General features: G+C 41.8%; 1 protein-coding gene across 1 annotated transcript in view; it reads right to left on the bottom strand.

Annotated features, from left to right (window-relative positions):
- dennd1b (DENN/MADD domain containing 1B) overlaps positions 1-12,500 on the bottom strand; it is a 99,265-nt gene that overhangs the window by 30,486 nt on the left and 56,279 nt on the right. The window contains exons 7-9 of the mRNA XM_053683056.1: positions 11,705-11,785; positions 6,626-6,679; positions 6,058-6,168 (exon numbers count right to left, since the gene is read on the bottom strand). Coding sequence (XP_053539031.1) covers positions 6,058-6,168; positions 6,626-6,679; positions 11,705-11,785 — 246 coding nt within the window. The remainder of the gene's footprint in view (positions 1-6,057; positions 6,169-6,625; positions 6,680-11,704; positions 11,786-12,500) is intronic.

Consider the following 12,500-nt stretch of genomic DNA (forward strand, 5'->3'; position numbering starts at 1 on the left):
GGAAGCCTGGTGGGCGAAACCCAAGTGAACCCTCCCTCTTCCACTCATCTGTGCTCATGGCTACCTAACAATTGTATTGAACCCCGACCCCCCCCCCCCCCCCCCCCCAAACCACACAAGCGCACGCGTGTACACACACACACACGCACGCGCGCGCTCATCTCCCAGATTAAAATAACATGATTAAATATGGAAAAAGAACAGAGGTCTGAAGCCTCCGCTGGGACTTCATTAGGGCAAATTGCCAAAGAATGAAACATGAGTTAGCCAAGAGAGAAAGCATGAGCCGCTGGAATACCAGAGGGAGCAAGGCTGAGTGAGGGTTTTTTATTTTTTTTTGGAAAGGGGGTGGTGGTGGTGGGGGGGGGGGGGTCATTTCAGTAATGTGTGAAGCGCTGCTCCGAAACGATCACAAGACCCCCCCTCTTGTCACAAATGACCAGCAAAACTAGCCAAGCTTAACCACAGCAACCGCTCAAATTCTACCCATCACTCTTCCGTACAAGGACATGCATAAAGTTTAAGAATGTCGGTTTATTATTATTTCATTTTCTAAATTATGTATAAATCAGATACATTTAAATCACTGCATACCACCACCTCGGCTTGATTTAATTAAACAAAAAAAAAAAAAAAAACAGGACCTTGCTCTTGTTCTTTTTCATTTTTATGTATGCAAATTTGTTTTGCCGTTTCCTCTGTAAATAAGAACCCTTAAGCCGTGACATGTCTAATTGTGTCTGGATAATTTCGGCGCGATAAATGAATATTTATATCGTCTCGCACCAGGTGGGTATCGCAGGATATCAAAGCTTCCAGACATTCTCCTACTTTTTATGAAACGTTTTATTTAAACAGATCCGCAACAGTAAACGATGTTGAGGGGGTCACGGTGGTGCTCGGGAACACTTTCCTTTCGACTGCGAAAAACAGGTTGCTGTCTAATCTCCTGGAGAGAAACCTTTCCGTACCACGTACAGATGAGGAAGACGACTCCGGTTATTTCAACAAAGCCGAAACGGGGAGCTCCGTTTGACTTGATTTACGCTTAACTTAAAAGGGAAGCACTATCTGTTTTCAAAGGGATAGGAAGGAGAGGAGGTGGCGAAACCAAGATAAGTATTTGAAGGTCAAAATTCAAAACCAAAGAAGATGCTTGATATTTTTCCAAACTCGGTTTCTAAAGCGTTTTTTTTTTTTTTTTAAAGTCAACCTTAATTACCCTGCATTCATAGACGCATTCATTTTCTTTTTGCATTAATGCAGTTGATACATTTATTATTGTATTAATGTAACTGATAAATATTTCATGACAAATGCCAAAAGAAAAGTAGTGTTCGTCTGTGTGTGTGTGTATGTGTGTGTGTGTGTGATATTCCACTGCATTTTAAAATTAGCACATATTACTGCTCTAGGAACAAATGCTGGCTTCTGGCTTGTTTGGGTGTAGACCTGGTGCCTGCTGGGTCTCACTGTGAGCTGCCACTAATGAGCATGTTAAGTGGAGACCAGCCACACACAGCAGATTACGCAGAGGTGACCAGGCTCAGAGAAACAGCACAGCCCATGATCCAGTCACTAGGGACATCCTACAGCTGGGCATCTCCAGAATATCTCTCTCTCTCTCTCTCTCTCACACACAAACACACACACACACGTGCGCGCAGTTAATTAATGCTATGTCTACACTTAAATCTAACCCTAATCTTAGCAACCAAAAGGAAATAGTTTGGCTCTTTCAGTTTTCTTAAATATAATCCAGTTTTTGTTTAAAAAATAAATAAATAAATAAGTCCCCACAAGGTCAACACTGTCAGATATAGTAGAAGAGGACGTATACAATAATCAGCCATGACATTAAAACCACTGACAAGTGAAATGAATAACACTGATTATCTCATTACAGTGGCACCTGTCAAGAGGTGGGATATATTAGAGAGCAACTGAACAGTCAGTTCTCGAAGTTGACGTGTTGGAAGCAGGAAAAACTGGCAAACTGACTTTGACAAGGACAGAATTGTGATGGGTAGACGACTGGGTCAGAACATCTCCAAAACAGCAGGTGTTCCTGGTATGCAGTGGTTAGTACCTAACAAGAGTGGTCCAAGAAAGGACAACCGGTGAACCGGAGACAGGGTCATTGATGCGCGTGGGTGGCGAAGGCTATCCCGTCTGGTCCGATTCTACAGAATAGTTACCGTAGCACAAATTGCTGTAAAGGTTAATGCTGGTTATGACAGAAAGGTGTCGGAACACAATGCAGTGCAGCTTGCTGCTTATGGAGCTGTGTAGCTGCAGACCGGTCAGAGTGACCATGCTGACCCCTGTCCACCGCCGAAAACACCTACAATGGGCATGTGAGCATCAGAACTGGACCATGGAGCAGTGGAAGAATGTGGCCTGGTCTGATGAATCACGTTTTCTTTTACATGATGTGGACGGCCGCGTGCGCGTGCGTCGCTTACCTGGGGAAGAGATGGCACCAGGGTGCACTATGGGAAAGAAGGCGAGCTGGAGGAGAAACATGACAAACAGTTCACGTGTTGACTTGGGCTCCAAATTCCCCAGATCTCAATCTGTTCGAGCATCTGTGCGACGTGCTGGACAAAGTCCGATCCATGGAGGCCACACCTCGCAACTTAAAGGACTTAAAGGATCTACTGCTGACGTCTCGGTGCCAGATACCACAGCTTCAGAGGTCCTGTGGAGTCCATGACTCGACGGGTCAGAGCTATTTTGGCAGCACAAGGGGGACCGACATTCCTGTTAGGGTTGAGGTTGAGTCAAGGTTTAAAAATAAATAAATAAATAGTCAGAATTATTGGCACCCTTGGTAAAAATGGGTAAATGATTAGTAGTTAATTAGCTTAATCTGAAAACCTTGACTTCCATGACTTCCTCTTCCACTTCCTGTGTATAAATATAAGGTGACACGGAAACCCTTCGTCAACATGGGGAAGATTAAGACACAAATGGAGTGACAAAAGAGTGTCGACCTTCATAAATCAGGCAATGGCTACAAAATAAAAGAAGCACACCTGAAAATGTTCATATGTGCTGTTAGGAGAACAATTAAGGAGTTTAAAACAACCAAAGGCATCATCTCTATAGAAACAGGAATAACTGATGGTCTTATCATCAGTAATGGACTTTTCAAATGTCCAGATCTACCATTACACTCCAGATCCATACCTACAAATTATTCAGGATGTGCGCCTTAAGAAAGCCTTTTTCTTCCGTTGAACAACTAAAGTAAGCATGTGGAGTTCAATAGACGATACTGGAACCGAGTTGTATAGTCATGATGAGACAAAAAATAGAGCTTTTGGTCAACAAACTCTCAAGTTGTATGTAAGGTTAAAATAAAAAAAGGAGGATTCAGATACTGAAAATACTCTGAATCCCCACTGTTACTGCCTTCGTTTTTCCTCCAGTGGCGCTGGGAACGCTGGTGTGATAAATGGCACCGTGGACTCCAACGGAGATTTTAAATGAAAATGTGGTTCCTTCCACCAAGAGGGCTGCAATTGGGTTGTGGTTGGATCTTCCAGCAGGACAATGACCCAAAACGTCCTTCCAAATCCACACCAAAATGGTGCACAGAATTAAACTTCTGACATGGCCATCGCAGTCGCTTGACCTAAACCTCTGAACTGAAACTGGGTGCCAATAATTGTGTGATTTCTCTTGTGTTCACAGTATGACCTAATTAACCACATTTTCACATAAACCGTTCGATCCATCTTACAAACGGTGACGATACTTCTTGAAGTGACTGTATCTTTCCCCATCAAGGACAATTACAGAAGACTGATAACTGGGCTGCGGTTTTAAGGAGGACAAAAAAAAAAAAAAGATCAATTCAGCAGTGTTGTTTGATCATCTCCTATACAGCTTTAAGTCGCTGGCTGTCTTTCTCAGATACGTTTAAAGTAGATTTAACGGCGTCTGTGAACCGGGAACACACACATCGTCTCCGTTCGGTGGTGTTTACATGAACACAGCCTTTGACAGCAACAACGCGCCCTACAGTACAGTTATATTTGTCCATGTAAAGAAGTTAGTAAACAGTGCCTTTTGGATCAGTGACTATATCTGTAGCGTCTCTAAAACCAGACAAAAAAGTTCTGATCTTTGATAGGAGCTGCGCTGCAGGCAGCAGTATCATTGCAATGACTGGGGCAGACCAGAGGTGTGATTTTCCCCCTGACAAGGGTGACAACACTGAGAGTGTGCACCAACTTCCCCCAGAACCTGTAAGGCTCCTTTCTCTCCTGGTTCTTGTGCTTGCGTCCCAATTACCACAATTCCTTCTCCATTCCTGTCGATGCTCAGCGCTAACAAGGAGGTGACATTGAGGGAGGGGAAGAAAAAAAAAAAACGAACAAAGAAAAGAAGAAGAAGAAAAAAAAAAAAGACGCTGAGAGGGCACAGGCAGATAAACACGAGATAATACCAACCCATCCGTATAGCGTGCCCAGAAAGAAGAAGAAAAAAAAAGCAAGCCAGTGGTGGAGGACGAGAAGTAACTATCAAAGCAGCAGGGGTAGGAGAAATGCTCAGAGAGGCCAAAAATGAGACTGCACAGTGCTACGCAGATAAATGAAAAAAGAATGACAAAGAGAGAAGGAGTAAAGGGGAGAAAGAAGTGCGTGTGCATGTGTGTGAGTGTGTGTGAGTGTGTGTATGGAGAAGAGGGGGATGAGAAGTATGAGGCCAAAGAACAACCTCAGTGGCTAACACCACAGGCCAAGACAGGATCTGCTCTTGTTAGCATAGCGCTGACAGCATGATAAGAAAGCTGCTGTCAAAGACTCAGGGCCTCCCAGCTGACTAGTTAGAGGGCACCTGATGTGGCACAATTATACCAGTGTGTGACAAGGCAGCACGGGCTGCTGCCTCGCGGATGCACCTCAGAAACAGCGGCGCGCCTCGCCTCTGGTCACAAAACAGCGATGAGTCGACTGATGCGGCATTGTAAGATCATGATTTATTCCTTTGCTTTCTGGTACAGGCAAGGTGGTGCCTGTGTTCGGCTAGAACTGACATGGAAAGGTACACTGGGGGCCCCCCAAACATTGAGGGTCAGCCTGAAGCATGCATAATGTATGCTCTCTCTCTCTCACTCTCTCTCTCTTTCGTTCTGTTTCTTTTCTTTTTTTTTTATCCTGCTACCTCGCTGCAAGGACGGTAGGACCGAGACCAGTGTCACATTCAAGAAATGATTACGAATTCACAAAAATGATGACAGAATTATTTACAGTCCTGCGGCACTGCATTAGCAACGGAAAAAAGATGGACGGGTTTGGGGTGTAAAAGGATGGAAAGTTTTAAGTGAAAGGCGATCGCTAATAACGGCGCGTTTCCTTCGAACTCTGGTGTTTCATAAACGGACGCTTGGCTACCCTCTTGCTCCGCAAAACAGTAAATCACGTTAAAATGGGCGACGGGGGAGAAAGAGGGGGGGTGGTGGGGGTGGCCTTTACCCAAGAGACTAATGATTTACACACTCTAAGCCCTCGTGTCAGTGAGCACACAGAATGATGGTGGCAACCAGGAGGAGTGAAATAGTCCGTGGATTGGCTCAAGCTGACAGGCTCTTCACCGTCTCTCCCTCGCTCTCTCTCTCTGGCTACAGATAGCTCGGCGAGTAAGCAGAGATAATGTGCACATGACATCACTTGCTGTTTCTCCCTGAACCGTCAGGAAGCTTCAGGCTGCCCATGCGATAAGCTTCCACTCCCTTCCTGAGGGAAGAGGAGCCGGACAGAAACTATGTGAAAGAGCTGGAACTGTTATAACTGATAATATAAAGCCGGGCTGACAATTAAAAGCAGAGCAGTATGGAAATAATAATAATAATAATAATAATAATAATAATAATACGTGCAATATAAAGTTGATATTGATAATGACTAGGTTATTTGCTAACACTCAATATCTTCCACATCTGATAATGTAACTGCAGAAGAATACATCAACGTAATAATACATAAAACTGCTTATTTGGAAATATGAATGCAGCAGGAAACTGAAGGAACTGGAAGTGCTACTCACAGTGCTAAGCTTACTCGAGGTAATGATGATGCGCCGCTCATGCAGCATGCTGGCGTACAGGTGCAGCATGTTATTCACGTCCACTGCCACAAAGTACTCCGTTAGATTCCTCTGACGAGAGACAAAAACAAATATAAAAGCTCTTCTGTGAAAGGTGCTCGGTTCAATTTTTCAGATTGAGTATACTTTATATTTTTATATGGTTTATACTGTACACTAACACTGGGAAAATTTACCACAGATGGGATGCCACGCACATACACACACATACACACACTGGGCAATTTAGTGTAACCAATCTACCTTCTTGCACGTCTGTGGCCAGTGGGAGGAAACAGCACAATACTGAGGAAACCCACATGGACATTGGGAGAACGTGCAAAACTTCCATTTAATATAAACTTCATAACTATGGCATGAAGATAAACAGCGACTTAACGAGGTCAATCCTAAAAGAAATAAATGAAATCTGTGCACTTCTTACAACAACCACATTCCTAATTCAGAAGGATAAAGTGCTGGACTTCAGAACTGAGTGTGCACTCACTTAAGGTACCAGCGTACTCACGTTTTCAGGTATGGTAGGAAGTCCAGTAATATCTGGGGCAACAAAGTGCAAGTGCTAGATAAACACACATGAACACAGAGAACAGAAGAAATAAGCCTCTTTTTAAACACTTGCTCTTTGTCTAAATTAGACTATTATTTGCACTGACTAAATTTCTCATCTAATCATAATCATACACACTGTACACCAGTACAGGACAGCTTTGGTAATATAGCTGTACTACTATAAGATATACTATAAGCTCCATTTTAAATGTGTGACAGTGTCTACACAACAACAATAAAAAGATAATAAATAATAATAATAATAATAATAATAATATCAGTATTAGTAGTATGAGTAGTATTAGCAGCAGCTGTAGTGGTATTAACAGTAGTAATATTAAAATAAGTATTATAGCAGGAGTATTAGTAATATAAGGAAGTAGTATTAGTAGCAGTAGTATTAGTAGTGTTAGCAGTAGCAGTAGTATTAAAAGATGTAGTATTAGTAGCAGCAGCAGTAGTATTAGTATTAGTAGCAGTAGTAATATTAGTGGTATTAGTAGCTGTAGTAATATTAGTGGTATTAGTAGCTGTAGTAATAGTAGCAGTAGTGGTAGTATTAGCAGTAGCAGTATTAGCAAAAGCAGCAGTAGTAGCAGTAGTATTAGCAGCAGCAGCAGCAGTAGTATTAGTGGTATTAGCAGCAGCGGTAGTAGTATTAGCATTAGTAGCAGCAGTAGTACTATTAGCATTAGTGGTATTAGCAGCATTAGTAGTAGTATTAATGGTACTAGAAGCAGCAGTAGTAGTAGCAGCAGCAGTAGTAGTATTAGTGGTATTAGCAGTATCAGTATAGTAGAATTAGCATTAGTAGTAGCAGTAGTAGTATTAGTGGTGGGGTGGCTGTGTCTCAGTTGGTAGAGCGGGTTGTCCGTTTGATTCCCGGCCCACAGGACTCCACATACCGAAGTGTCCTTGGGCAAGACACTGAACCCCAAGTTGCTCCTGATGGCAAGTTAGCACCTTGCATGGCAGTTCTGTTACCATTAGTGTGTGAATGGGTGAATGAGACACAGTTTAAAGTGCTTTGGATAAAAGCCCTATACAAGTACGCCATTTATTTAGTGGTATTAGCAGCAGTAGCAGTAGTATTAGCATCAGCAGCAGTAGTAGTATTAGTGGTATTAGTAGCAGCAGTAGTAGTATTAGCATTAATAGCAGCAGTAGTAATGTTAGCATTAGTAGTATTAGTGGTATTAGCAGCAGTAGTAGTATTAGCATTAGTAGTAGCAGTAGTAGTATTAGTGGTATTAGCAGCAGCAGTAGTAGTATTAGCAACAGTAGTAGTATTAGCATTATTAGTACCAGTAGTAGTATTAGTGGTATTAGCATTAGTAGCAGCAGTATTAGTGGTATTAGCAGCAGTAATAGTAGTATTAGCATTACTAGTAGCAGTAGTAGTATTAGCATTAGTAGTAGCAGTATTAGTGGTATTAGCAGCAGCAGTAGTAGTATTAGCATTAGTAGCAGTAGTAGTATTAGCATTAGTAGTAGTAGTATTAGTGGTATTAGCAGCAGCAGCAGTAGTATTAGCATTAGTAGCAGTAGTAGTATTAGCATTAGTAGTAGTAGTATTAGTGGTATTAGCGGCAGCAGCAGTAGTATTAGCATTAGTAGTAGCAGTAGTAGTATTAGTGGTATTAGTAGCAGCAGTAGTAATGTTAGCATTAGTAGCAGCAGTAGTAATGTTAGCATTAGTAGCATTGGTATTAGTAGCAGCTGTAGTAGTATTAGCATTAGTAGCAGCAGTAGTAGTGTTAGCATTAGTAGCAGTAGTAGTATTAGCATTAGTAATAGCAGAAGTAGTATTAGTGGTATTAGCAGCAGCAGTAGTAGTATTAGCATTAGTAGCAGCAGTAGTAGTATTAGCATTAGTAGCAGCAGTAGTAGTATTAGTGGTATTAGCAGCAGCAGTAGTAGTATTAGCAACAGTAGTAGTATTAGCATTATTAGTAGCAGTAGTAGTATTAGTGGTATTAGCATTAGTAGCAGCAGTAGTAGCAGTATTAGTGGTATTAGCAGCAGCAATAGTAGTATTAGCATTAGTAGTAGCAGTAGTAGTATTAGCATTAGCAGTAGCAGTATTAGTGGTATTAGTAGCAGCGGTAGTAGTATTAGCATTAGTAGCAGCAGTAGTAGTATTAGCATTAGCAGTGGTATTAGCAGCAGCAGTAGTAGTATTAGCATTAGTAGCAGCAGAAATAGTGGTATTAGCAGCAGCAGTAGTAGTATTAGCATTAGTAGCAGTAGTAGTATTAGCATTAGTAGCAGCAGTAGTAGTATTAGTGGCATTAGTAGCAGCAGTAGTAGTATTAGCATTAGTAGTAGTAGTATTAGTGGTATTAGCAGCAGCAGTAGTAGTATTAGCATTAGTAGCAGCAGTAGTAGTAGTAGTAGTAGTAGTAGTAGTAGTAGTATTAGCATTAACAGCAGCAGTAGTAATGTTAGTGGTATTAGTAGTAGTAGTAGTAGTAGTAGTAGCATTAACAGCAGCAGTAGTAGTGCTATTATCAGCAGCAATAGTATTAGTTCCAATAGTAGTACCATGGGGTCAGTAATGGTGTCAGTAATGGGGTCAGTAAAAGTAGTAGCAGTAGTACTATTGGTAGTGTAGTATTAGTAACGAATGTTAAGTGTCTAGGTGCAGGAGAGAAAGTCTTTATTAAGGCCCAGAAGCCAGCAGCTCTGCTGTGACAGGATTAGAAGAGTCGGCCTGGTGTGCGTTTGAACAGCCGCACAGGTTTAATGTCTGGATCAAAGAGGCTCTGAAGCCGGGATCCCACACTGCACACGAACTTTAGCGCTTTTGTTTGCTTGCACAGTGTTCCTCGCGCTCTCTTTCTCTTCCTCCCTCTCTCTCCCCAGGCTAGGCCGAGCTTCATTGTGTATGTGAAGAGTGTCCATCTGTTGCCGAGTGCCTGGGTTCAACACTCTTGCTGTTGCATATGCTCCACTAACAAAAGCAAGTTTATCTTGTGCGATATGAAGGGGGGGAATGAACTTGGTTTGAATTATTTAAGCTCAGCAGTGAGACTCCAAGGAAAGTGCGATTTCCATCAAATGCAGGAGAAAAACCTACAGCAGCTGGACCTTTCGTTAAAGGACCCGTTTCTCTTGTACAAAATATATACGCAAAAAAAAAAATAAAACATCTGACCCGAAAGAAAAGAGCAAAAAGCTTCTAGTGCCTCGTTCATTGTCATTGCAGGCCCCTGTGTGTTTATTCTCCCACACAGAGCGTCTGATTGGCCTCCGTGTCGTGGGCTACGCTTCCAACTGGCTATGGCCGGCAACTCTGCGGCCATGTTTATAAAAATCACACATTATCAAAGCGCTTGTTATCACTGCCTGCCTGCTGCTCTCAGTGGTGTGAGCCGGATCCTAGATACCTCCCTCCCTGAACACCCCCCCCCCCCCCCCCCCCGCACAGTATAGATTTCTACACTGTAAAGCATTTATTGCGAATTTCCAGCGCCAGTGAGTATACTCATGATGCCACTCATATCCCTTTTAGCATTTTTAACAATTCAAACATAAAACCTGGGTAATGCCTGAAGATGAAATAGAAACAAAAGGATAAAAGAAGTCATTTTCTGCATATCCTGAGTAAATTACAGTGGGGTAAAGTAGGGCTTTTAAGCTAGCAAGTTGACTAACTAGTTTCAGCTTCAGTGATCAAGCATGACGTGCACGTCTCAGGACAGGACAAATCCACTGTCTGCTGAATTAATCTGTATGAAAATGACTTCCACGGTTAATAGGAGGGAAAAAAAAAACATTTTTTAATGAGTTGAAGGCGTTAACTCGGTTATTTACTGTATATATACACAAGCAAAAAAAGCAGTGAATACTCTAGCGTGGTTATGCTTCAAGGCCAGGTTAAACAAACATAAAAACACGGCAGCATTTAGCTTTTAACTGTAAAACATTTTTGACATTTCAAAGCAGAAGGGTGGTGTACGATCATTCATTATTTAAAGGTTTGTTTCAAAAGTTTTTAGCAAAGACCCAAGATGGTCTTGTTGATCTTTTCAGTTGTGGGTTTTTTTTTTTCCCCCCAGACATATTTTAAAAAAAAGAAAAGAAAAAGAAAAAGGACAGCACTGAATTCTTTGGGGGGGGGGGACCCCCACAAAAAACTGCAATTAGCACCAAAGTGTCGGATTTATGGGCTGCTTCTCATTCTCGCTCCTGCTTCCATGTCCGTTCACTCACAATTCTCTGACTTTTGGCTTCCTCGATCTTTCACAACTCGCCCGGTGGCAATCCGCGAGCACTCGTTCTTACACATCAACAGACTAAAAACTTCACACTAAAAATAATAATAAATCGAATACTACTACACTGCCACGTTACAGAAATACTTCATCAGTAATCTTTATCATTTGTAAAGTACATGTACGCAGGACTGAACCTGAAACGAACTGCTGCTGCTTAATTGTTGTGTGTAAACCACGAGTGAAGGTTTTAATGTTTTAACCTGGGTTAAAAAAAAAAAACAGTGGCCCCGATTACTGTATACAAAAAATGTACAAAAACGAAATGCTAAAATACTTCTTTACGGTATGTTAAAATGAAAAAGAAAAAAAAGGTTAAATGACGATAAAAGAAATACACACAAAAGAAAGATATATAAAGCGATATCACGATAGAGGCAAATATGTATTCGTATACACAACTGATGTATATAAATACATTCATTATAAATGCTGTACATCATGCAAACCCTGCAGGCAAGCAGGACTGTCGAGTGATCATTTTATTCTGACACATATAAATGTCTAAAAAACGTCAGACAGTGAGTAATACTCTCAGGTAGATTTTTAATCTACAAATATGCACCTCTCGCGCTGACAGGCGGCTCGTTAAGGGCGCGCTAACTTATGCTTGCAGCAGGATGTGGGGATGATATGCGAAAATTGGCTGTAAGGGCTAACGGCGGCCGGCGGAGGCTAATCGGCAGGAAAACGCAGGATAGAGCCGCTCCAAAACAACAAACAAACAAACAAACAAACAAACAACCCTGTGTACCTACCAAGCTCAGAGTTACGGCTGTGTTCGGTTTGGGCACGGCCAGCCTGTGCAGCTTCTCCAACACTTCACTCAGTTCGTCTTCCTAAGGAAAATTAAAAAAAAAAAAAAAAAAAAGGAGTTATGAAAAGGATGTTAGGGATTTGTTTTGTGTGTGTGTGTGTGTTTGGGGGGGCACAGTAACATAACATAATCAGTGACCAATTTGGAGTACATACGCGGTGTATTCCTGCAGCAAGCCTAAAGGGGGAGGGGAAAAAAAAAACATCCGAGTGACGCGTGTTTAACGAGCAATCCTGAGGTTAAGAGACGGTAAGCTGGGCCGCGGCAGACGCTTATTATTCAGGGTATGATTTATGGCCGGAGTTGGCTGTTCGTAATTAACCGTAGGTCCTCACTCAGTGAAGGCGGCTTTAAGAAGCCTTTGGAGAGTAGCGTCGCCACAAAACAGGCCCCCGGATTACAACGCTGGTCTTTTTACGAGCTCTCACGACAAGGGCGCAATTTATTTTCTTGGACTTTGCGTGCAGTTCGAATAAGCGTTACACTAATGCTACGAAGGAATACGGGCATACCAAAAGTTTTTTTTTAAATTATATATATATATATATATATATGTGTCAGACTAAATCTTTCAAGTGAAATGTGGTATTTTAGATTATTTTACAACGAACTGTGCAATGTTTTATTAATTGGTGCAAAAAAATAAATAAATAATTAAACCAACTGGAAATTACCACAAATGTAGTCGATTAGGCAAGCTACTGTACGTTTTCGGCGTCTGACGTTTGCACTGGAGC

Source organism: Ictalurus punctatus, chromosome 10 (genome assembly GCF_001660625.3).
Source record: "Ictalurus punctatus breed USDA103 chromosome 10, Coco_2.0, whole genome shotgun sequence".
NCBI lineage: Eukaryota > Metazoa > Chordata > Actinopteri > Siluriformes > Ictaluridae > Ictalurus > Ictalurus punctatus.